Source organism: Columba livia, chromosome Z (genome assembly GCF_036013475.1).
Source record: "Columba livia isolate bColLiv1 breed racing homer chromosome Z, bColLiv1.pat.W.v2, whole genome shotgun sequence".
NCBI lineage: Eukaryota > Metazoa > Chordata > Aves > Columbiformes > Columbidae > Columba > Columba livia.
The window spans coordinates 13497556-13524636 of record NC_088642.1 but is presented as its reverse complement, the minus strand read 5'-3'; the positions used below and the strand labels follow the sequence as shown (position 1 = coordinate 13524636).

At 41.0% G+C, this 27081-nt stretch overlaps 1 protein-coding gene across 1 annotated transcript; it reads left to right on the top strand.

Moving 5' to 3' along the window:
• Positions 1-19235: 19235 nt before the first annotated feature.
• Positions 19236-22289, top strand: TMEM252 (transmembrane protein 252). Its single transcript, XM_005507158.4, has 2 exons — positions 19236-19723; positions 20800-22289. Exons 1-2 carry the CDS (start codon positions 19371-19373, stop codon positions 21158-21160), a joined length of 714 nt encoding a protein of 237 aa, XP_005507215.2. The 5' UTR covers positions 19236-19370; the 3' UTR covers positions 21161-22289.
• The last annotated feature ends 4792 nt before the right edge of the window (positions 22290-27081 follow it).

Sequence of the window (27081 nt, the reverse complement as noted above, 5' to 3'; positions counted from 1 at the left end):
ATGCTTTCAATCCATACTCCATCCAGGCTGTATTTGTGCTTGGCATTGCCCCAACTGACGTGCGGGACTTTGCCCTTGGCCTTACTGATCTTCATGTTTTCTCACTCAGAACATTCCCCAACACTAGGTCTGAGCAATGACTGACTGTCCTCTGTGTGCTCCAGTTACTTGTTTACGCCTGCTGTGTCAGTGTCTGCATGAGCCAGAGCTGGGAACACATTTGGATGAAAACTTAAGCAAAAAGGTTATTCTGAGTGCGATCCATTCCCCAGCCTGCCCTGGGGAAGACCTGCAGGAGTGCTGGTGCTGGCACTGCTGCGGGCAGCATAGGTCAGTGGTGGTGGCAGCTAATGCCCATGTTGCCACTGGAAAGATGTTTGTGAAACCAGACCATCACACTTGGCAGCATAGCAGCTTCATTAGATATTTTTTAGCTGGCTTAGCTCATGAATTAGTTTCTTTTTTGCATGAATAGGTGTGCTAACATGCTGGAGAAGGTGATGAGGGGCAGGAGCAGAAATGGGCAGCCAGAGAAACAGGAAGCAGCAACTCTTCAAAACACCTCTGCAACCACAGGCAAACCTAGCCAAAAAAATCTTCCTAACCTTGGCTGAAGTGCAGATTTTTTTTTTCATAGCTTGCAATGCAACTCCAAAATGCCTAAACATTATCAACTGCAAAATGAGTATTCACATTTTTCTTTTACCTCATTGAGATCTCTGTGTTAAAATATTTTTTGCACCTTTTATTCCTCATGGAAGGGTATTTTTCCTTTACCTAGAATGCAAATGCTATCTGGTGCTCACTCAAATTTGAAGAGTATTTTATCACCTTTGCTCCGAAGACTTAAATAGCTCAGAATAGAAAACTTGCACTTTTTGGCAATTTTTTACAAGACCTAGTGCATATGTATTGTGCCCGGTGTGCAAAAATTTGGTCAGCACGTAATTTTCTAATTTCTTCATATCCTTCATACTTTCAGAACCAGGAGAAATAGAAAAATAATTTTTAAAATTCCCAAAATTGCCACTTGTTTGTGACTTCAAAATATACAGTATTAGGTGGAGTTTTAGTGCTGAGACTGTACTGAGCAATTTACCTCTTCACTCTGATTTTGTAGTTCACACAATAAATTGAACAGTTTTATACAATTGGCTGTGATGATGGCAAACTTTTCTGGTGGGATTAGCTATTTAAGAAATGCTACATAACTCACTTGTTTTAATGCATTTTATGTTTGAGTTAGTTTGATGTGTATTTCTGTATTTCTTTCCATTGTGGATGGAGAGCTTGCAACCATGTGTTCATATCCTTGCTCTCAAATTTGGCCTTACACCAAAACAGGATTTTCGAGAACACTGGCTCATAGAACCTAAGCATTTACTGGATGACGGCAACCTTCTGCAGGTATGCTTTAGATAGTAAAGATAGATACGGGTCTGTTCTTCAGCAATGAACTAAAGTATTGACCAATGGAATTATTTAGGGGAGTGAAATGTTATTTAAAATTTGAAATTTTCATACAATCTTATGCCCTTTCCTCCCCTTCATCCAAATCTCAGATCTGTGTAGGAGTCTTCCAGCTTACGTGCAGACATTGTTCGTTTAAGTATAACAAGTAATTTCAAAGAGCTCTCAGTTTCCTCTTAAAAACACTGGGTATTTTTTTTCAGCAAATACTACCATTTACTGAATAACATGGGTATGAAGAATAACAGCAGAGTTAAAATGCTGCTTATCAGAAAATAACTCTCCATATCACGAGGTGTTTTGTACCTGAAAATTAAAAGAAAAGAGCCAAGTTTCCAACAGCCAAATCCTGTAAAGATCGTGGGTGCACTTCCTTGTGCGAACATGTTCTCCGTCATGCTTTTCATTACACTGATAATTTGTTGATTGACTTTGCTGGCCTCAGTATTTCCAGAGGAAATGATCCAGAAGAAAGCCAGAAAATGAGATTAAATAAAGCTCAAGGCAAAGCAAATTGCAAAGGAAGGAGGTACTGAAGTGTAACTCAAGAACAAGAGACCATACCAACTTTGGGTAATATGTAGAGTCAAACAGCATTCCATTTTCCAGTAAGCACAAACAGGACCTGTAGAGTTTGGGAAAGTGAGATTTCAAGCAGACAGGATGGAGTCAACTAGAAAGGCGGAAAATAGTGAAAAAAGTTGAAAAATACAAGTGCTGGATACTGTCTCCCTCTAAAATGTAGTCTATTTTCATCAAGAAATTACATACTATAAAGAAGGAATAGTCTGCAGTGTTTCCAAAGTGAGGTGGTTCATAATAAGCTAGCTGATCAGCTTAAAAATAATAAACCTGCTTATGCATACTGCTTGACACTAAGGGAAAGGTGACACAACATAATGTAATGTGTCTAAGATTTGTTTGAATAGTTCAGTTAATGACGGTGGACAGCAGATTCTTACATTACATGATTTTGAAGAAATAAAATGTGACATCCTGCGACCATCATAAATTTGGAAAAATATTGCCAGCTACCTTTCTGCACCAACAAACATCAGTCCTTGTGTCAAAAATCCTTGTGCTAAATGATAGAGTGCTGTTAGAGAAGGGCTTGCTTCTGAAAAGGAGACTGATATGAGTTAAATATCATCTTGTATCTCATAGTTGCCATGACAAATAATGGCAATTATGTTCAAAGAACTAGGTGATAGATGGCTGCCTTCTACATAATGCCAAAGAAAGGAAGGACTTAGACCAGAAGACACCTGTGGAATCACCTAATCCAGGCTTCTGCTCCAGGCAGGGCTAACTGCAAAGCTCAATTAGGTGCCAAATTTTGAAATCTGAAAGGGTGAAGACTGCACAGCCTCGGCCCCAGACCTGCACCACTCTAATGCTTCCTTATTGCAGCTTTTACCTATTTGCTTTGTTTTTCTTCTACTGTTTCACTTCTGAGAAGAGTTTGGCTCTCTCTTCTCAATAGGCTCCCTCCAGGTCATGGAAGGTTGATTTGTTTTCCCTGCCTCATCCCCCTCTCATGGGGCTGAACCAGCACTCCTCCCCGAGACTTTTCTCATACATCACATGCTCCAGATACAGTATTTGCGTCATCCTTGCCTGGACTCATTGGTATCTGTTTTATAATGGGGAGCTAAAAGTGGACACTTTACTGCTGTTAAACTTGAAATTTGCCAGTTTCAAATAACAATGCAGCAGCAATAAAGAAAGGAGTTGTCTTTGCAAAGAGGTTTAGGTAAGAGGCAGGAAAAGCTGAGAGAAGATGCTGACAAAGAACAGGGGGAATAAAGAAAGTGAGTGAGAATGAGAGGCAGTGAGCAACATTTCAGTCTGAGAAATAAAAAGCCCTACCCAGAATGTTTAGATAAACTATTTTTCCTGGGTATGATCACAAAGCACACAGCTGACAAACAGTGTTCTGCCCCTTTTACCACCCCAGGTGCCTGTTTCTAGCTGCTCCTTCACTTGGGTCCAGGAGCGGAGCAGCTACAAGGTGAATGGGATCAGAGGAGAAAAGAAAAGAGGAAAAAATTAGTTCCCTTCTCTGGTTTTCACGGTGACCATTTGAACATGAGTGCTGGATCAAACAGGAAAGGAGGAAAAAAGGGTCTGGGAAGGACACAAGGCAATGACTGTGAGCTAAGAGGTTGGCACATGATCTCTTGGGTAGTGGTTTGTGCTGACTGAAGAGCTATAACATTATTGTGGAAGCTAACTTCAGCACAGTGTTCAATAGAAGCTGAGGAGTGAATACACAAGACTGTAATTCTGCTTCTCCTTCAAGGTAAGACTATTGAAGATTTTTAAGAATTTAGATCCCTGAAAAATCCAGGGGCTAAATCTGGACAGAAGAAACAGTCCTGGCTATATGCAGTAAGAAAAATACAAAGACAGTGTTCAAAAGCTGTACTACAGCTCCAAAGCTCTACTTTCAATAGCTTTTGGTGTGCTTCATACAAATGAATGGATTCAATGATTGGAATGTGATAGTAAAGGCAACAGGTATCAGGAGCATGGGATATCCTACTTATGAGACAGAGCGTGGATCAGGAGGATAGAAACAGTGGCCAGTGATGAGTGCTATCTGGGATTGTCGTGTGGGAAGAGGGAGCTGGGCAGGCAGCTGCCAGTGAGCTGTCTGGCAAAAAGAAGCATTTGCTGTCAAACTAGTGCAAAGTGTCCTGCAGGTGTATGGCTACAGGCTCACATTTTTCCTTTCTCCAGAGAAAAAACGATCAACAACAGAAGTGAATGAACCTTGTGGGTCCCTCCTAACTCAGGACACTCTAATTAAATTGCTGACACAATGAACTAGAGACAGGCTCACGTTAAACTTTGCAAGTAAAATACCTCTGAAAAGCCTTTCATACCTTTCTGCTTTGGAGGCAACAGGCTGGGAAGGAAGGAGAAAAGCAGACACGACTTATCTCAAAGACAACACCATTGTTTCAGTTAGAGTGTGTTATATGAGTTCACAGGTTCATCTGTTAATATCAATTAAGTTAACTTCTTAATCTTTACAGGGTTTTTATTATGAAAACCTGTTTACACTAATTGTCTTGGGAATACCAGACAAGGAATCTAGTCACTGCAAATGCACATTCCCTGACTTTCAGTCCCTTTCTATTAACCTGTTTTGATAGCTGTTACTTTTTTTTCCCTCCTAACTGTGAAGTGAATCAAGAATATCCCTCTTCTAAGTATAGTTGTTTCCAGGCTAAGTTTCTTCCTGGCTATTTTGAATACCTTTTTTCTTGTGCTTCCATTGGTCATCATTTTAATAGTTCTTTTTTCCCCACCTTGGTGTTCACTTGTTGATGTGTTTGTAGACAATAACCATATTGTTTCTCACCTTTCGTCTTTCCAACAACAACATGCCCAGCACTTTCAATTACCTCCTGCACAATGGGCTGTTGATTCACCTTAATAGCACTTCTGTGCATCTGCTACAGGCTCAAAGGATCCTCAGCCAGGATGACGTAAGTTGTGCATGGCACCATTGCCTTTGAGTATTGACATTAATGCTTCTCTATCCTTGCAGAAGAGATCCTTCCTGAATCCTTCTATGGTCCTATCTGTGTCTGATATGGTTGTGTCACCAAGCCATGATTGTCATCAGCAGTACTGCAAGTTTATTCCTTTCTCTATTGTGAAGCCATAAATGTTATCTGTGAAGTGTTTATCTTCCTCTGTGTAGTGCTGTTGGTTCCTAGGAACTTGAGTCAGTTTGGTGCAACATACATTCCCCGCCTCCTCTGATCTGTACTAAGAGCATGTTTGATACTGTTTGCATTTAGTCTTCTGTTTCTCTTAAGTCATAAGTTCAAGGTGGACATGCTCTTTGACTCATCCAGACTTTGCTTTTTGTTGAGCTGTTTTCCAAAGCAAAAGTCGCTTTTCCTTTATTTCCCTTTTCTTTCCAATTTCTGTTAACTTGCTACTGTTTTTCCTGTGCCTTTCCTTCCTCATGTTTTCAACCAAAAGCAGTGGCTTTCTTGACTGCATTTTGTGTGCCATCATATCATCCATCAACATCAAATACCTTAAAGACCTGTGCAAAACAAAAATCTGTGTTAGACCCTATAGTCTCACTAGTACTGACCATGTCTCCAGCATCACCAACAGCTCTTATTCTACTCAGATTTTCTAGTACCAGCCCCATCACCTGTACTGTTTGAAATCTCCCTAGACTTTATACCTCAAAGAATAAAGGGGCGCTTTACTACATTCTTCCACTGTGGCTATAAATCCCAGCAAGGGATAAACAGTGGGGTGCTGGACCATAAGCACCGTTTCTACCTCCTCTATGAAGCCATCAAGACCAAACTGATAGCAACTGGAGCTGTTGATGCATTTGAACCTCCCTGCTGCTGCAGATCAGGCTGCATCTTAGGTATACATAGATCAATCTGTATCATCTCCTTGACCAGAAGTAGTGTTCCATCTGTTTCTCCACATCTGGTGGAAGGGATTAGTCAGTGACTTTAAAAAAGGTCCATACCTTTCTTGTAGACCATTGCTGACCAACCTAACAGATGCCTCTTCTGAGACGGGAAGTGCCCGTTAGTCTTTCCTCAGTGTAAGGTTGCTGATCTACAGAGAAGTCTGAGTTTGCATGTCCATTCTGTGGAGCTGGAGGTGTTCCTGTGTCATATAAGGGAGGGTATCCTCAAATCATGACAACCAATATCAGTACTGTTTGCTGTATCAGCCTGCAAGGAGAACAGAGATCCTTTCCAGAGGTATGAAGTTAGTCAGTTTTTGCGATTGGACTGTCAACATCTACAAGCACCTACTGGTGGTGCATTTCAGATCTTGCAGTCCTAACAGACATTTGTCATTGAATCATCAGGAGTACATCAGCCTCCTGTAATCCTTTTTCCCATACAACAGCCATCTAGATGTAGGCCTCCTTGCTTCACGCATTGATGACGAGTGTCGTGTAGCTACTCCCTGCCAGTATCAGCAGCTCTGGCTTCTGAACTGAAAATCGAAGAGCACTAGGGCTCTGCTGACACTCTGCTGATGTTGCTAGGTCCACCCACCAAAATGCAGACCTTCATCTTTTATCTCTGCCTGCTAGGATTCTCCACGTTATTCTGGCTTCTTTTCTTTCTTCTGAATATGGTTGACAAATTCTCCCTCAAGCATGCCTGTTCATTTGCACAAAAGTGTGAAAACTTTACATGGTGTAAGCTGTATACATGCTACAGGCTGTAGCTTTTTTGCACATTTCCCCAATCATGCACTGCATTAACTGTTGCTTATGCCACTGTGCTTATCACAGAATCACAGAATATTAGGGATTGAAAGGGACCTTGAACGATCGTCTATTCCAACGTCCCTGCTGGAGCTGGAGCACCCAGATGAGGTTACACAGGAATGTGTCCAGGCAGGCTTTGGATGTCTGCAGAGAAGGAGACTCCACAAGCTCCCTGGGCAGCCTGTTCCAGTGTCTGTCACCCTGAAAGAAGCTTCTTCTCATATTTAAGTAGAGTCTCCTGTGTTCCAGTTTATACCCATTGCCCCTTGTCCTATCATTGTTTGTCACCGAGAAGAGCCTGGCTCCGTCCTTGTGACACTCACCCTTTATATATTTATAAACATTAATAAGGTCACCACTCAGTCTCCTCCAAGCTCAAGAGCCCCAGCTCCCTCAGCGTTTCCTCATAAGGAAGATGCTCCACTCCCTTCATCATCTTTGTGGCTCTGCGTTGAACTCCCTCAAGCGGTTCCCTGTCTCTTTTTTTGTTTGGTTTTGTATTTTTGCATATTTTCCACCTCCCTTACTTGCTTTGGCCAACCAGTTAGGCTGCCAGTGCTGAAAAAGAAAATGCTTCTTTATAAACCTGACTGCATAAATGACGAACTGTTGAGGCTTCCTCAAGATCTAAATAAAGCATTTGGTTCAAAACAGAGAGGGTAAACCATTGCAAACAAGAGCACATGTTAAAGTATGCACTGTGGTTACAGAAACAAATTCAGATATTAGTCAGTGATGACAGCACCATCACTCTTGAAAATAATTGGTAAAAATTATTTTAAGATGCTGATACCTGGAACCATTTGTGATTTTTTTCATGTAAGGGACTTTGCATCTTTCCCACTTAAAATTCTGAAAAGTTACACTTGCAACAGTTAAGCTATAACTACCTGTTAGTATCTGATACTTGATTGTAAGGCTTAGCCAACCTACTGGAATGATGTCAAATAAGAGGTGTTTCAGGAAGTTCAATCTAATTATGTTATAATATTTAACCATATTTGAAAGTAAATAGGAATTCTTCTTTTAATATTAAGCCTTTTGGCACAGCCAAACAGCTAGCTGTAAGCTTTTTGTTCTCTGTTAGAACTATCAGCAGTTCCTTCAAAGTTCAATTTTAATCTGCTTTTGACAAAACTGTTGAAGTCTTACTACCAAGCCTGAAGACTTGCTTTTGTTTCTACTGCCAATGGCAAATGGGCATCAGTGCCTTCCTCAGTATAAAACTAAAGATCAATTAAACAAGTGCCCAGGGTAGTCCTCACCTTTCCTAGAGGAGGGCAGCACTGTTCATATGGGCAATGACACGTGTCATATGTTTGAATGGTTATCTAAGCCTTATCTTGCCTTGATTCCTTGTGCAAAAAACATATATTACCCTTAAATCTCAACTGAAAAAACAAAGTATCTGAATCTTAGGACAATTGTCTTCTGTGTCAATTAATTATGTAGGGGGAGTGAAAGGGAAAAAAAATATTTTTGACAAACTGAGATGCAAACTTTGAATGAAAAATACTGCTTTCTTTTTTCCTTAAGTAAAGTGTTTCCTGGATGTTTTACAGTGTCATTAAACACTATAATCAGCTAATTACACATGATAGCATGGCTTTCTAACTAACTGGTGGTTGTATACCGATTTATGATTAAAAGTCTGCCAAAATCCTATGTGTGTTATGGTGAATTATAAAAATTTCTGTAAGATGAACACTTTGTTTGGCACACCATCTACACTTCTGATGCAAGAACAAAAGGGAACTTGTCTCCCGTACAGAGGATCCTCATTCAGCAGGGTGAATCCATGTTTGCTAGTAGCAAGTAGCAGTGCTGAAAAATTGCTTCCTACTAAGAAGACGTCCAGACACAACTGCCCTTGAGGCACCTCTGTGTAGCAAATGACTGGTAAAGAGCAAAATGGAAATGACCGCCCTACGTACTCTGTCGTTCGTACAGTACAGTCAGAGTTGCCCTGTTTTACCTGTGGCTCTGATTCTTATGACTAGATAAACATGCAGCAAAGCCTTTTGTTTGCTGATTTTCTTTTTTCATTTTAAAAGCTTTCTATTCCACTGTACACGTGACAATTTTTAACCCTTAATTCTACAGAAATAATCTGGTTCAATAGAAATGCACGTGCTGTTCATAGCTTTCCCAGGCTCTTGGATGTCATGTAATATGTGATATATTTAAAGATATGAGTATGAGACAAATACAGCATGGCTGTATTTCCACTGGTAGAGCCTTTCTTTATAGCTTTTTGCAGGCAGAAGAAGAAGAACATTGTCTACTGAAAACACAGGGAGCTAACTTTCTGGTTTTGACAGAAAGAAATTAAAAGGGAAGCAATCCTATCTGTTGAGAATCCCTTATGTTCATTTCAATTAAAAAAAAAAAAGGTTTTGATAGATTGATCAACAGCCTGCTAGGCCAAAGGTAATTCCACCTTCATTAGAGAACTGTTCCATTTTGGTTGTGATTTTTTTCTGACTAGCCAGTTCACATTACTCTAAACTATTAAAATGTCATCACAGTTACTGTATTTCATTCTGTTAGTAAATAAATAAAACAATAAAAATTTGAAAGTATATCTGAAAAAAAAATTATGTGTGAGTTAGGAAAAAGCAAATTTAAATATTTGTTTAAATATTATTTGTTAAAACTCAGGATGATCTCAGTGATTTTAAAACATAATATCTAACTTCTCCTTATTTTAAGCATTAGTATTTATTGCTTGTTTGTTCTGCTCACTTCCATGGTAGATTATTATGGAATAATTACTGAGGGAGCAAGTTATTGAAATTAATCATCAAAGATACACTTATTGAGAATAAAGCTATATCCACAACTTCAGCATATAAGGCAGCTGTGTAATAGGGAAGAAATCTGTTCTGTGTGGTTTCAACCCCCCCTGCAACATGGCCTGCATTCTCAGATGGCAGTGCATGGGGAAGATCAGTGTATTGCCAGTTAAGAAGATGTGGGTGCAAAGTGGTATGAAGATGCCACAGTCAGGCTCTGTATAACACGGCAGGTACAGGAACCAGATGGTATAGCTGCTGCCAATTTTAGAAGATGAGGTATAGCTGCTGTCAATTAAAAATGATAAATGTTCGATTCCGTCCAAAACGCTCATTACTGAGCCAGAAATTTGTTCGATGGTTTAACTTTACTCATTATAATCTCATTATAACACCAAAACACAACTCCAGCTCAAAGGGTATACTCCTCCATCACACCTACTATGCCTCTCTGAGCAAGCTCAGTTAAATTTTTACCTTAAAAATCAAAGCAAGTGTTTTTACACCAATTAGTAACAAAGACATGTATGACTAGATGCACTCAAATTCCACCTAAAAGTAGAAAATAGTATAAAATAACAATAGACAAAAGGTGGAGGAAGACATTAGCACTGAGATGTCAAGGGAAGAGCATAATAAAACTTCTAGGATCAGTTGACAGGCTGAGCCTACCTTCTCCACCCAAAAGAATGGTTTTGGGTAAGATGTGTGCACCTGGTTATACCAAGTTTTCCCCGGGACACTTAGATTTCAAGCTTGTATTTGTAATCACATTAATAGTGCTATATAGTCATATTAGAATTTGTATACGTTTGGTACCAATACTTATTTATTGCAACTAACATTTGTTTTTACAACTAAAGTATATTTTGCAGCTATAGTGTGTTTTTGCAGACAGTGACTTTATCAACAACATCTACAAGACCTTGCACCTGTTGCTTTAGTAAACCTCATTATTCATGGATGTAGTCATGAAAATTTCTCATTGAATGCACTCAGACTTGTAGTATACATTATACTTTTCATGAATCTGTGCAAGCACATAAATTCAATGGTGGCAACTGCCCCGCACTAATTGTGCAAATTCACCACAACACCAGACTGGCAGTTGAGCTCGATTGGACTTATAGTGCTGACTTGAGGTAATTTGATATAATTGGGCATCACTAAAGAGTTCAGCTCAGCCACCCCCAACCCCTAGTGAAAATACTGAGGACAAACTGGAACAAAAGGGAGCTTAACTTCTGCCAAATTAGCCCTCTTAATGCAACAGCTATTCTCAACCATTCAGGAAAATTTCTCAATAAAAATCCTGTAGTATACTCTTTGCAGCCAAATTATTTCATGCCTGCTCCCTGCAAGAATTTGTAGAATAAATTAAACTCAGTTTTCTTCATGCAGTATAATCATTCATTCCCAAATAGCAGGTAGACCTCCTAACACTACAACGTCTTCAAAGACAAAGAGTAGCTCTGACTGTGTTCACGCATGTAGGTTTGCATAGGAATCATCAAACATACATACATCAACATACATACATACATACAATCAACAAACATACAAACATACAAACAAACATGAGAACTGATCTGTGGAATATGATTTTGATGTTCATATTGCTTCTACTCTCATCACTTTTAAACTTTCCTATGCTGTCAAGACCACTGTAATTAATACAGGTCTCATGTGGAGAAGAGACTATACCTGCAAAGCTTAAAATAATTTCCCATGACCTCAAGCGCAAATTTTTAATGAACACTAGAATTTCTATAGAAAGGCCCACTGGTAAAACTGCACTGAATTATTGACAACAAGGTACAATATACTTTGAGTCATTTATTAGAGAAGAGAAAAACATAACTGGCTTGAATTCTAATTTTTCATTTCATTAAAAATAATAGATTTTAGACTAGAGCAAAACAGATTATCTTGAAATTTCTCATATCACTTTTTAGTAGCAGCAGCACATGTGACCTGTAATACGATATTATCTTGTATCATTAATTGTCATATGTTATGCAGCTGGTACTGCTGCTTCCCATATATCTGCATTAAAATATCTGGGTTTTAATCTTCTGATTTTATAGTTTTCCATTTTATTAGTATTTTTAAAATATGTTTGTGTTTCACAACTTTAATAAATACTTGCATGATTTCACAGATTTCTTCTTGAGCAGCATAATTGTAGCAAATGGTTTGTGAGAAAACTGCCTTACAGGTTGCAACAGGACACAGGATAAGCAATGACCTTTTCAAGTGAAATGAAAATTGCAAAACAATTGCAGTCGCCAAATCATCCAGTGGAACATCCATTAAGTCCATCTTTAGTCAGATTTCCTCAGAAGTGCTTTTTGTCCATCTGGACTGCTACCTTTTGACCTTGGTCTGCAGCCAGTTCTACTCAGCAACCTTTATACCATGTTAGTTATTCCCTTTTCCCACCTGATACTCATTATAAGTAACTTTTCCTGTTTTGTAAGAGAAATAGGAAATCTGCTCATCCAGCCCGATGCAGTCCAAGATACTCACTGCCAATAACACACTCTAACTGCAAAATTGCAGGGGAGTAGAAAAAGGCCAAGAACAGTATTATATAAAATCTTAAGTGATGGGAAATAAGGAAAATAATGGAACCCTGCAAACTGTATTATGAGGAGATTTCAGCTTCTCATCTTCTCTTTCTTTTTCATTATTTACCTACTACATGAGATGCAGTAGTTTGAAGTTGAGTGCAATTTCCATGGGTAAGTACCCATAGCTTGTTGTCATAGACTTAACTGACCTCTTGCAGAAAGCACCAAACTTCTGCAGCTTGCAAAAATAGGAAGATCTGCAAATGTGCAACAGCTGGCACATACGTAGCTTCCCCATAAGAAAGAGCTCCTTTATTGCTGCTTCTCTCACAGCACCAAAAGGTATTAGCCCCTCATTCCTTGGTCCCCCTCCATCTGCAGCTTTAGTGCTATGTCAAGCAGCTCCCTGCAGTCGCTTGGCCAGCCTGCTGCCTCCGCAGGCATGCAGGTTCTGCCTTCCCTGTGCTGTGGAGGCGGCAGCTGCCACCAACAGGTCTTGCACGCTTCTTTTGCACTCTTAGAGATGCTAGGCAACTGGCTGTAATAGAAAATCAGTTTATTTTTCTGAGACTGAATTTATCACGCAAGCCAATTCTTCCCCTTATGTGAGCTGTAGTCTATTCATTGGCTCTTGACTCTTCTGGGACTTAAAATGATCATTTAATCTTTGTAGCTTTTTTTAAAAATATTTTTCAGAATATCTCTTTTTATTTCTCTTCCTAGTATGGAAAGGGAATGTATCTGCATTCTTAAACTTTTCCACATAGCCAGAATATAATTTCCTGTGCAGCTTTTCCCGTAACAATTAACTTAGCCTGCATCACCACAGATGAGACCGTCATGTTCCATCTATAAAATGAAAATAAGTAGATCAATGAGTACGATCAGTAAGTAGAAAACAGGAAGTAAAAGGTCTTTTCATCAACATAATTATTTCAGTAAATACTGTGCGGCAGCAGAAGGGCAAGTAGTACACAAGATGTGAATTACAGTAATTACCTGAACTTTTGATAGCAGTCATGAAAAACTTGCTGTTTCTATTTATATGTGTGGGTATAGCCTAGAAGGTCTGAAACATCAAAAAAACAGAAGTAAGAAAAATTGTAAAGTATGTTTAACAAATACTGAGAAATTACAAATTATACAGGAAAAATGTGATTGTAAATTGAGCCGGATCTGTTAGTCTATGGGGAAAACAAATTGCTGGAAGAGAATTCATGAGTGTTTGAAACAATGAAGCAAGAAGGAAAGGCGCTCTGGGAGACAGTTGTGCACAAATAGGGAGATGAACTGGTGAAATTCATATTAAGAAAGACAGATGTAAATTACATGCCTATTTAAACCGTTTATTTTAATGTGTTTCTGTCAGATGCCTACACTCGTGAGTTTACTCATCTGGAAGAGCAGCTGTTGCTGGTGAGCTGGCACACAGTGACGCCAGCTCTGCCATGGCTCCGAGGGGTCCCCTGTGCCCCCTCTGTCCTTTGTGCCCCCAGTCTCCACCCTCGTCTTCCCTGCACAAACTCCCAATCCCAACACATGGCTTTATCCCTCCTGGTCCCTGCTTTCCTCTGTCACAAATGGGCCACCTCCTTTGGAGACCTGAAATTTGTGAAACCGGTGGCTAAACTAGCAGATTTCCATTGATTCCTTGGTCCCTGACAAAACTGCACCTCCCTGCATGCTAAATGGCAGCTCATGACAGTGAGAATTTGCTCCATTTTATGCCCCCTCCAGCGAAGCAGCTATTTTAAGGGAAGAGATCTGTTTGTTGTGCTCACCAGCTGGTTTTGCGGGTGAATTTTTGCTGTGTTTTGCAGCCTGAACCTTACTAAGCAATACAGGGAGATGTGAGCTGCAAGTTGTTATACCCATCAGTCCCAGGTTAAGCAGATGGGGAGTAACCTATAACTGATATTCAAAGTCAAGTATAGCTTTGGGGTAGTCTCATGTCTAGACAAGCTGCACACTAAGAGATGTATGGCCTCCTGTTGCCTCTTCTGGAAAACTCCCAAACACCCCTCGGGACTGACTTGGCTCTTGATCCAAGGTTCTTGACTCCTTCATGGGTTATGCATGGCACACAACAGCTTGACGCTGGCTTCCTAGGCTTGCTGCCCTGAGGTTATTGATGAAAACACCTAGTGCATAAACTTGTAAATCCTTTGCTGGATCTAGCCTGATACCTGTCAGACACCGATATTCTTCAGTGCTGCCTTATCTTGACAAGACAGAAGGAAAAGTGATATCCCCTCTCAGAGAGCAGCAGTTATTATGCGTGGTGCCCCAGGGATGGATATTGGGCCCAACACTGTTTAACATCTTCATAAATGATCTGGATGATGGGATCAAGTGTACTCTGATGAAGTTTGCTGATGACACCAAATTGAGAGGGTAAGTAGACGCTTCAGATGGGAGAGTCACCCTGCAGAATGACCTGGCTAACAAGAACCTTATGAAGTTCAACAGGGACAAGTGTAAGGTCTTGAACCTGGAGAAACATAATCCAGGAGTGCAGCATGGACTGGGATCTACCTGGCCAGAGAGTGGCTCTGTGGAAAGGGATCTAGGGTTCCTCCTGGACAGCAAGCCGATATAAGTGAACACTGCATTGCTACATCCAATGGGATGCTGAGCTACACCAGCAAGAGCATCACCACCAGAGACAAAGAAGTCATCATCCCACTCTGCTCAGTGCTTGACAGGCAACACCTAGAGTATCGTCTTCAGTCTTGGTCACTGCTACACAAAAAAGAAATATACTCAGAGGAACAGATTGAAGAGGGTTCCAGAGATAGGCCATGAAGATGATCAAAGAACTGAGAAGCTGTCATATGACTAAAAGCTAAGAGAACTGGGTTTGTTCAGCCTTGAGAAAACAATGCTTAGGGAGACCTCATCACCATGTTCCAGAATTTAAAGGGTGGCTACAAAAGAGAAGGAGAATCCCTTTTTACAAGGAGCCACATAGAAAAAATGAGAGGCAATGGGTACAAGTTAATCGTGGGGAGATTCCGGCTTGGCACAAGAGGGAAATTTTTCACTATGAGAACAATCAGCCATTGGAATAATCTACCCAGGCAAGTGGTGGATTACCCAACACTGGACAGTTTTAAGATTCATCTGGACAGGGTGCTGGGCCATCTTGTCTAGACTGTGGTTTTGCCAAGAAAGGTTGGACCAGGTGACCTTTGTGGCTCCTTCCAACTTGGTATTCTGTGATTCTATGATTCTGTGATTATCTATGCATCCCCATTTCCCCCCTGTGTCAATGTATGCATGCATGCATATATATAGATATGGATCTATCATACATACTTCTGTATGTCCATCCTGGCTCACCCTTAAGAGCTGCTGGAACACATCTTCCAGAAAATGTGCAAGCTCTGACAATAGAGGATTAGTGACTGGCAGATATCCCCATGAAAGCAACCTGCCCACGTTGGAGGCACGTGGACTGAGAGCACATGGAAGATGAACTTGTCACACTCAGCAAGTTTCAGGACACTACAGGCATCACATGAAGTCATGGCTTTATTGCAGGATGACAAGAGCGCCACAAAGATAAAAATTTTATAGCTCATTACAAAATACGCACATCCAAGATTCAGAGAAACATACAGAGGAGCTTTTTCTTGCCATAAGGATCAGAAAATTAACTCAGCATTCCCTGAAAGTGTTTTCTTAGTTCAAATTTCACAGTAAGCTTTTAAAATCAGTATTCCATAAGAAATAGCATAGAACACAGTAGCACACAGTGCCAAACTCCTGAGACAACTAAACAAGTGCATCTACACTCTGCTACAATGCTGACCAACGCAGCACTCTTACCTGCAACACCGACTCAACACGATGTTTCACTGAGCGGTTCCCCCTCCGTCTCCTTTCTGAAGGGTGCAGTAAAAGCGGTGACACAGAAATAACGCCCTGCTGCCTGCGCCCACGACAGACTCATGGGCAGCATTTCAGCTGCAGGAGAATGGCCCTGCGCTGTCGGTGCTGCAGTGGTCTGAGCCTCGCTGGAAACTGCTTCACAGTGAGGTGGACGATAATCAGTTTGCCCTTTCCCAAGGAAAAATGGTGGTAGCCCGGGAATGTGTTCAACTTAGCTGACGCCAGCCTACGGTGAGTCCTACAGCCTTTCTTCCATGTGGTGACAGGGGCCAGATCCAGCCAGGAAGTGCATAAACAAAGTAGGCATCAATCAAACTATTATTTCAGCAATAGGAGAGGATGCAGAGCTCAGGACTCAGTGGCAGGTTTTTTAGCTGTAGCTCTGCACAATGGGGAGTCAGCACGGTGTTTTGTATGGCTTTTTAAGAGCAGAAGAAACCCCTGCTGAGCAGGCCAGCGGTTTTGAAGCAGGAGCAGAGGTCCTGACCAGCACTATTACACAGTCCTGGGTCTGCCACAGCTGGATGAGCAAAAGCACGTTCCTGGAGAAGCAATGGGAGCCTGTTCTGACCTTTCAGGAACATGCAGGTGAGGGGCATGCAGCACTGCACATTAGGTTGCTACTGCTCTCCAAAATGTGCTAGTCACCTCCCCAGCTGAACTGCATGACTGGAAACCTGTAGCAGCAGCACTGAACAAACCACAAGCTCCTGAAGAGAAGCTTTGCTGAGCAATTTTCATTTCTGTTCATCCATGAGCGGGAAAGACAATGTATTCCCTAACTCTATAACCCTAGTCCAAACCATACAGATAAGCACATAATTATTACCTGCTTCCCCAGCTACATCATATGAAAATATAAGGAAGAGAGATTTGCCACTGTACAGGCTGCCATCAAAGGTTAAAGACATTGAAGTGGAAAGTATGCAACAGTTTTGTGCACTCAGAGTATCTGGAGATTTGGTGCATTTAAATATGTCTGTGAATTGCTGTTGTGTATAACGATGCTGAGATACCAGTCTGTTGTGCCATAGTGTCACAAGAATACTCACAACCTAATAAGTTACTGGTAAGATTATTTCCTTCTTGTCTCAATTGAGTAGGATAAATATAGTACATGAAACTACATATGAATGTGAGTTTCAAATATCCAGATCAGAATAAATAAATACACGACTTTTGGTAAAGGAAAAGTTGGTTTACATTAAATATGACCTCAAGGAACTGCAAGAAGGCTTTGGAGAGTGGGAAGCACTCGGCTTATATGAATCCCCTGATGAGCTGGCATTCACTCCTGCTCTCACCTGCAGATGAAGTGGTGCCACGCTTCCTTGGTGCTGTGTAGGTGTCTGTAGCCCAGGGCTGGGAACAGGACTATTTCAACTTTGGCAGCTTTTTGCTCTGAAATGAAGACTACCCCAAATCACTCCTTACCTGAATGCCATCCTTAGGAAGGGCAGCCACAGGTCTTACTGAAGTTTCCTTTTTGCTATGACAGAAGAGTGACCCATTTTAGAAAAAAAAAACAGTCTATAGATTATATTGTCTTATGTGATTTGTTCTTGATGTGGACACCCTGATAGAGCCTGAAAACAGAAGTGATAATGGTCTCATGGATCTTTTGAGAACTAAAGAAGTAGTAAGAGTGGTGAGAGCTTGAAATAATTGTACTTGATTGAAACTTGTGGCAGCTTTGTACCAGCTGCTCTTTCCTTATAAATGTTCTGGTTTTTTGTAAAGAAAATCCACCGCATTTGGATAAAGACGGGGCAGAAAAATACAGTGTTGGCTGAACAGACATGAAACTTCACATGAGATATACTGTAAAGCTTTTGTGAGATATAACGTGAGATTCTGTGTGGTAGTGCCACTCACACAGGTACAGCCCAGGACAGTGTGAGACAGGTGACCCAGTTCTTCCAAGATTCCTGGCCAGACAGAAATCAAAAGTGTCTCCTGTAAGTGGGAGACATAAGTCTCAGGTGTCCTATTGAAAGACCATGTGAAGAGCTTCCACCTCCTGAGCTGCAGAGAAAGCCTACAGTAGGAAGAACTGGAGCCTTCCTCATCCCATCAAACACAACTCCACCTTTCAGGATTTGCATTAATGATTTATAGCATCTAGACCCAAGTAGTATATTAGGAAGTTTTATTGCATTGACTACAGAAGTCCTATTGCTCCCCAGACTGTGGTAGCAAGGAGGTAGGTAGCAAGAAAACTTTTCATAGGCCATGGCAGAAAACTCCCATGATCATTTGTTGTTACCCATACATAACCCACCTCACTGAATATCACCCAATAATACCTGCAATAAACTCATCCTGCAATGAAGGTTTAAACCTGAGCCTATGTTTTGAATGGTCTGCTGTTCTGATTTGCAGATTTCACAACAAACCTAGACAGGGTCTGATTAATTACTCCATTGCTGAAAATATTCAGAAACATAATTAGTAATGTTTCAAATAAGGCAGCATTAATAGACAAATCAAGTCCTGATTATGAAGTCTGCTGTGCCCTGTCAAAAACTAGTGGGTATGTTCTCCAAGACAAAATCCACAGGCTAATTATAAAGATTTTTTTTTCATTGGAGGTAGCAATATTTAAGCCTAAAATCTATTTGCAACAAACATCTCTGAATTTCAGATATCTAAGTCTATTTGGAAAACTGAGTGTAGCTGTTTCTGCACAGCTTTGAGCTCTGACCCATTTGAAAATAAGTTAATAATAATTGTTGGAAGAGAGAATAACAGTAAAGGAACTGAAGTGCAATTGAATCTGAAGAAAAAGGAGATTTCTTGTATGCTTATACCATTTTTTTGACATTATGCAATCTTAATTCTTGCATTTTATATGCTAAATTCCCCCTGTTATATCACCTTGCAAACTAGAAATTGACATGTTTTCAAAGGACTGTTGAAAATATCAAGGCAGTTGAATAATGTGTTAAAGGCAAAAGTAGGCCAAAATCCAGTGACAGATGAAAATGCATAATTAAGAGGAAAGTGTATTTTCCTTTCAAATTTTTAACAGGGAGTTATGAACAGTGTTTTGTTGTTTGTTGGATTTTTTCAAGGCAAACAAATACAAGTCTCATTCATAAACTAGCAAAGTGTGTAAACCACTGCAAACTGTAACATGCAACAAATGCAGCACTTCAATATGCACTCCAGAGATGACAGCAGCAAAGAAATAGCGTAGGCAGTTTCTGCTTCCTTCCTTAAAGTCAGTTTAAGATTACTAATTAATCTCAAAAGAGATTATGAGTATCTTAAAGAGTTAATGAGTATCTTAAAACTGCCTGTTTCTCTTAATTGTCCAAAGGCCACTTGATCCTGGAGTGTATAAAATACCAATGTATGAAGAGGAAAAGCCCAGCTGAGGCAGCCAGCAAACAAACAGCAGACAGTGACCAAGTGCTGTGTTTGCCAGGAAAGATGCCAAAAGCTGTTTTCACCTTCATTCGTCTGTTTGTGCTCTTACTCGGTTTCTCACTTATTTGTCTGGGAGTTCTCTGCGTTTCCTCCAGTTCCTCCTGCAGATGTGGAAAAACTGAGCTGATGTTTTATTGCCTGGTAGCTTTGGGGTTATTTCTCCTTGTGGCTGGCATTTTCTGGAACACTTCCCATGAGGTCTTGAAATGCAGGGTTCTCAGCAGCATCTTCATTCAAAATCCCAGCCATAGGGAGCTACGTATCAGCACCATAGACAGGTATGTGTTGCAGTACTGCTGATGACAAATTGGGAGGGAGGGATGCTGTTTTGTAAATTTATTGTAAGAAGATAGAAGCAACACAAGGTTTTTGCAAAATAAAAATACGTGTAGCCATTTTATTATATTTCTATGGAGACAACAGTTGTCTGAAACTTGATTTGCTAGAGCAAGCAGCAATGTGTAAACAGCAATTTGTGCCAACAATAAATAAGGAAAGGTATTCTACAGGAAACATAGCAGGTTGCACAGAGTGATCCAAAGTCATGCATGGAAGGGCCAGATGCAGCTATGTCAACTTCCCAGAGCAGGAGCATCATTGGTTCCATCTCAACAGACAATTCCATATGTGCTGCTGTGGGATATGTGCTCGTACTCCTCATTAGCAAAGAGGTATGCAGGCAGCTTCACCTCCCTATATGGTCCCTGCTAAAGTTTTCTTGTGTAACTACCCCTGTTATTTCTGAGCAAAGTCTGATGCTTTGAGTTTCTTAAACTGATTGGCACTATGCCTGATGAAAGTCTGTAACAGCTTCACTGGATGTAAATGACTTTTCCCGGACTGTTGTGGAAACCACACCAGAAACACTGGCAATGGGTGCTTCACTATGAAAACAACATTCAGCGAATTTTGGTTAGATAAGAAGAAATATGCAAAATGTATTTTAAAACTGTGGAAAACAATGAGAAGTGTAATAATAAATAATTCACTAATTTAACCTACTTTGGGCAGTGATCTCTTTCTCCTTCCAAATCTAAATTTCTCAGGTAATTTTTGAAATACTCAGAAGAGAGAATATTTCTGTGCCATGGGTGGGAACTCTCATGTGGAAGACTTGTCTTTTTAGAACGTTTTGTTTTAATAAAACATCTTGCAGAAAGACACAGGTGATCAGCCCAGAGAGATAGCTGTTTTATATTCATATATTCCATTGATCTAAACCTACTTAGGTTTCCATTTACAGTTTAAGCCTCCTCTAAACTCTGAAAATATAACAGACAAAGCATCTAAACAAGCCCTCTGAGATAAATCACATTTCACATTTTGTGTTTCCTTTTAATTTGCTTTTTTTCAGGCCTGACTTCTATCCCCCCTCCTATGAAGACAGCACAGATCCTGAAAAACAGTCTTCTGTGCTGCCGGTTGACTCCACAATAAAACAGGAAGAAATCATCAACATGCCTCCACCTCCATATAGTGAAAGCAGCGCAGAGCTCATCGGTGAAACTGATGAGCAGGAACAGCCACCACCTTATGAATTATCTGTGCAGTGGCTACAGCAGCAGCAAACAGCTGACCAACGCTCAAACCTCAGAAGAACAGAGTCAAATTTTAATCCATCCACACAAGAAAATAGTTACCAACAGGATACAGACTGCCAGGGAATCTCAGAAAGAGCAACACCTGTCAGAACATCTGAGACAGGCAGTGGGTAAAAATCCTGCAACTGTGAAACAGGGAAAATTGTAAGAAGACATGTGTCAGTGATCCCTGACAGTACATCACTTAGGGTGGAGCTGCCCAGGAGAAGCACTGATCATTTGTGTATTCGAGCGGAGCTGGAGGGGATATGTATATATATATATATAGGGGTGCTTGGTGTTTCAAACCAGAATGAATTTCTGTACAGATAGAAATAATCAGGCTGTATCTCATAAAAGTCAGTATCACTGGAAACAGCAGTTTCTTATGCTGCCAGATAAATAAGCATCATGCTGCTATCAATCTTAAATGTCTTGTGCCTCATAAGGAGTTTTGACTGAAAGTCCTCACTTGTACTTTTGTAACACTAGCTGACTTGGGAAACTTATTAACTCAGCTTTCGTTTGGAATTTGTAAATTATTTGTTGTAACTGATTATTTTTGTATCATATACTTCTGAAGTTACTTGTTTTATTTTGGGGCACAAATAGTAGGTATTTTACTATTGAATTAATGACTATGTTTTGTATTTAAAACAAATGCCATGTACTTGCCCATATGATACACGGTGTCCGTGATTCATGATAAGTACACAATACAATACTCACAATACAGTTCCAAGTTGCTAAACAGACAGCCCTGGATATACCACAGCTTCTCAAAGGGAACTAGAAATTGCAGGAGGAAAATCCCTCTCTGACCCACTCCTTTGAGCTGTCTCTAAAAGCAGTTGCTTCCACTGCAGCCTACCTGAGACTTTGGGAACTAAAAAAGGGGTCCCATATCCTGTTTCTGACACAAGTGGCCTCACGGTTAGGGAACATGTACCAGAAGGAGAACAGGCTTGGACTCATCCTTCCTCTGTTACATGTTTCCTTCCTTTCATGGAACAACTGAAGCAAAGTTGCATCCAGGCCACTGTCAACTGTAATTCCAGATGACAACAAAAATTTTGCTCAGATTTTGACCTGCAGCCCTGACTATAGTTGGAGTTTTGCTTTTGGCTGCAGAACCAGTGAGACTGAAAAGTTATCACACTTTCCAGATGCCCACATACCCTAAGATAACAACTTCAGCATGTGAAGTGTACAGCATGGCTGCTTGTGCACTGCAAGTGCAAGCTCTGGTGATCATGGTAACAATGGCCAGCAAAGTGACAATCATGTCAGTTTTTTCTTCTAAAAAATTTCATCCTTTGTGGGAAGGACCTATAAAGCTTCCATTGATGTAAGGAGAAAGGAAAGCAGGATAAAATGGGATGGAGAAACTACAGAGGAAGTAAAATCAGTTCAAGGCAAGTTGAGGAAGAGAAATGTACTAAAATAATCACAGGCCAGAAAAGAGTCCCTGAAAAAGACAGAAGCTGATAGAAGATGGCATCAGCATATAAAGATTTTTCAAAGTGACTGAGAATTAGCCCAGCAGAGGACAGTAGAAGTTGGAGGAACACTGCACATTATTTCCAAGACTGCTGAAGTGAGGATTTCCTATGTCAAGTGACCTTCTTGTGGTCTTACCTCCTAGCACTACCATACCCAAACCCTGAAATCCCTTCCTCCCTTACTGCAGGGCCCCAGATCCTGAAGGTGTGCACACTGCACAAGTACTGGTGCAGGGGTCAATCACAGCAGATGAGGCTGGCTAACCAGGAGATCTCTTGTGGCAAAATGCTTTTCCTGTGCAAGTTCAACCTTTTATTAAAGCAAGAGCACCAGTGGGAAATGATTGAGAACACAGGTAGCTCTGAGAGCAAGTGCTGCAGGTGTATTGCTAAAGGTTGGTTTTGGACCAGTTTGCTATAGGAAATGACACTGAGATTCTTTCCATAAGGTTTATAGCCAATGAGGAAGAGCTAATCCTCTCTTCCTTGCCCCCAGTCCCAGGGAAGTCCTGCTGTGCCACTTTTTAGCTCCAGCCTTCTGCAGATGTCATGAGGTCTCAGTGGATCCAGAAATGTGAAACTGACGATAACTGCATCTTCAACCTGCAATCTGGAAGAAAGTTTTGGGACACAAAGGTTATTGAGATAAGTAGAAAATTAAGGTTAATACCTAATATTTTATTTGATACTTTTTTAGTTTGTCTTTTCAGGTAATGAATTATTTGGCTATGAGCTTAATGGAAAAAGCTACAGGCAATTAGCTCAAAAATTTCAACAAACTTAAAGCAATAAAAGCTTTTAAATGGTTTCCTTTTCATCCAATCTACTAACATGAAGTTATCTTTGCCAGGAACAGCAGCTGGAAGTTTTAGATTAAAATGAATTTTCTTTGGACTGGAGGATATGAACAGGTCAAACTAAGGCTTCAGAAGACAACAGTGTGTTGTCAACAACGTAATGACATGGGCAACTGAGGAGCCAACAAGAAGGTGTGTGGGTGTCGTGATACTTACACCCCCAGAAGAAATGAGTGGGCATGTGAAGGTCTTTGCTGCAGTGATAACGAGATGGTGTTCAGGATCTTGACAGGAGGGACAAGAGCAAAAAGTGGGACCAAAGTTAGCAGAGTAGACATTAATCTCTTCAGAGGTGTGTGTGGAAGAATCCCATGGGTTATGGCCCTGGAGAGCAGATGAGTCCAGGAGAGCTGTTTGACTTTCAAGAATCACCTCCTGCAAACTCAGGAATGGTTTGTCCTGACATGCAGAAACCAAATAAAGACAGTAGGAGGCCTGCAGGGATGACCAGGGAGCTCCTGACTAAACCCAGGTATGGGCAGGAAATGCATGCTAAGTGAACAGGTGACCCAGGAGGAATATAGAGACACTGTCTAATCATGCAGGGATAAGATCAGGAAAGCCAAAGCCTACCTGGAATTGAATCTGGTGAGGAATGTGAAGGTCAACAAGAAAAGTTTCTACATGTACATTAGGTGACAGAGGACACGGAAAAGGCTGAGGTGCCCAGTGCTCTCTTTGCTTTCATCTTTACTGGTAAAATCAGCCTTCAGGAATTCCAGGTCCTTGAGACTAGAGAAGTCTGGAACAAGAAAGTCTTACCCTGTGTGGAACAGGATCAGGTTAAGGACCACTTAAACAAACTGCACCCACACAAGTCCATGGGATGACTTGGGATTCATGCATGGTGCTGAAGAAGTTGGGCCATGACATTGCAAGGCCACCCTCCATTATCTTTGAAAGGTTGTGGTGACTGGGAGAGGTTCCTGATAACTGGAAGAGAGCAAATGCCACTCCTGTCTTCAAGAGAAGAAGTTACAGGCTGGTCAGGCTCACCTCTGTCCTATGTGAAGTGTTGGACCAACTAATCCTGGAAACTCTTGCCAAACCCATGAAGGACAAGAAGGTGACTGGGAGTCATGGATTTATGGAGGGGAAATGATGCTTAAACAACTTGTTGATGTTCTACAATGAGACAACTGGCCTGGTGGATGAGATGGAACCATGAATGTTGTTTGCCTTGACTTTAGCAAGGCTTTTGGCACCGTCTCCCATAACATCCTCACGGAGAAGGTGACAAAATATGGTTTGGGTAAGTCAACAGTGAGGTGGACTGAAAAGTGGCTGAACAGCTGGGCACACAGGGTTGTGATCACTGCCGCAAAGTCCAGGGGGAGGCCAGTCAACAGTAGTGTGCCCAAGAGGTCAGTATTAGAGCCAATACATCTTCTTTAACAATCAGAATGATGGGACAGAATGCACATTCATTGGTTTTGCAGGTAACACTAGAAATAGCAGCTGACACACCAGCAGGTTTGCTGCCATTCAAATGGACCTGAATGGGCTGGAGAAATGGGCCAACCAGAACCTCGTGAAGTTTAGAAAAGGGAAATGCAAAGTCCTGCCCTTAGGGAGGACTAAAACCAGGAACCAATACATACTAAGGCCAATGGGCTGGCAAGCATCTCCACAGAGAAGGACCTGGGGATAAGATGCTAGACAACAGGTTGACCACTTGCCAGCAACTCACCTGCACAGCAAAGACGGCCAGTGGCATCCTGGCCTGAATTAGGAAAAGCAACACCAGCAGGTGGAGGGAGGTGATCCTTCCCCTGTGCTCAGCACTGCTGAGATGTACCTGGAGTGCTGGGTCCAGGTTTGGGCTCCCCATTACGAAAGAGACATGGACATTCTGGAGTTCCTCCAGTAAAGGGCCACAAAATTCAAGGGGCTGGAGCATTTGTCATATGACAAGAGGCTGAGAGAGCTGGGAGTGTTTAGCTTGGAGAAGGCTTGGGAGAGATCTTTCTGATTTCTACAACTACCTGATGGGACAGAAATAAGAGGACAGAGGCGGCCTCTTCTCAGTGGTGCCCAGTGACAGGATAAGTGGCAATGGGCACAAACTGAAATGTATAAAATTCCACCTGAACACTCAAGAAAATGGTTGGGGTTTTTTTACCATAGGAGTGGTCAAACATTTGAACAGTTTGCCCAGAGAGGTTTTGGAGTTCCAACCTTGGAGATAATCAAAACCCGACTGGACGTAGTCCTGGATAGCCTCGTCTGTCTGACCCTGCTCTGAGCCACCACTGTGCTCCCCAGTGAGACTGTGCCAAACATTCTGTCGCTTCTAATCGCATTGGCACTACTCTTGTACCAGTTTTAGTAATTTGGTCTCAATTACTGTGTTTCTGTAAAATGTTATGTCAGAGTTACCAATTCATACTGCTCCAAATTTACCGTTATTTCCTCCTAGTGTAGACTGCTATTTATCTCTGATCCTGAGAGCAGTTACTACAATACATTGTCACTAAACAGGTGAGATTATAGACAGTTCTATTTAATATTGAACATTATTAAGTCATTCTTAGACCATGCTCCCTTCCCACCTTTAATTCCTTTTTCCCTCTTTCCCTCTCTCAAACCCACTTTTAGGTTATTAGCGTTATCACGTCTCTTTCCAGCTGAATCCGGCGCTTTGTCTTCTCCTGATCCTCCCCACCATCTGCTGCCTCTTTCTCTGTTCCTGGGCCCCACTCAAGCCCTGTCTTGGTCAGCCATCTGCTCATGTACCTTGAAATCATTCTCCCTTTCACTGCTGTCTCTCTGTTCTTCTTTCTCCTTCTCCTCCAGTGTATTAGGAGTGTATCTTTCTATTGCTGGGCACAGAAAAATTTGAGGGTTTGGGAAGTCCAAGTAAATGTTAGTGCAATCACAGCTGAACAACATGGGAATCTTGCAATTTGCAGATTTCATAAAGCTTCTAAACCAACAACAGTCACAGAAAGGTCTGGGTCTCTGTCACAGTACGTAGAGACTGTGGCAAGGCAAACGGTGTCAGTTTTCCCGGTGTTAGATGCATAGTCTGTTTTTAGAAGCCTTGCATCTTTGTTTAAGTTCATATACATTGCTCTTTTCCAAGCATTTATCTCTCATGTTAGTAAGTGAAAGACCTCAGGAAATGCAGCACACTTTATGAGATTGTTGCTACAGTCCCTCCCCAAACGTATCAGATACAAAGATACACACTGTACTTCAGGCTTACAAAGTTTTGTTCACCTTCTTGCAGAGAAAAGCAGTTAACTGGTGAAAAATACCAGTTATTAGATTTTATCAATATCACCAGGTATGATTAAAAAAGGATGATGAGTGGATCTGGGGTTAGGCTAGTTCATTGTCAAAGAACAAATAAGAGATTTTAGAAGTTCCTGGACTGCTGTTTAGAATGTTCTTTCAAGCAGCCCAGTAAGTTGAGCTGTCGTAATCCAGAGTATGTCTATGCTTGAGCTTGTGTGATCCACTACTTAGAAGCTTACTATCCTGCACCTAGGATGAAGATTAGTATTCTCACATTCATAAGTAGATGTTCAAACTGTGTGAGAATGCCATGGTCATCTAAAAAAAAAATCTTTATAAAAAGAACTAAAGCCTTAAAACCTCATTTGGTTTACAGAAACACTTAATGGCAAAGTAGAATACTGTGTGAAAACATTTCTACCTCATTTGTTTAGAGTCAATTAAGCAGATAATGTAA

Excerpts from the sequence above, each read along its gene's own strand:
- TMEM252 (XM_005507158.4), top strand. The coding sequence starts at position 19,371 with ATGAAGAGGAAAAGCCCAGCTGAGGCAGCCAGCAAACAAACAGCAGAC. Across the intron at positions 19,724-20,799 it reads CGTATCAGCACCATAGACAG|GCCTGACTTCTATCCCCCCT; the intron begins GTATGTGTTGCA and ends GCTTTTTTTCAG.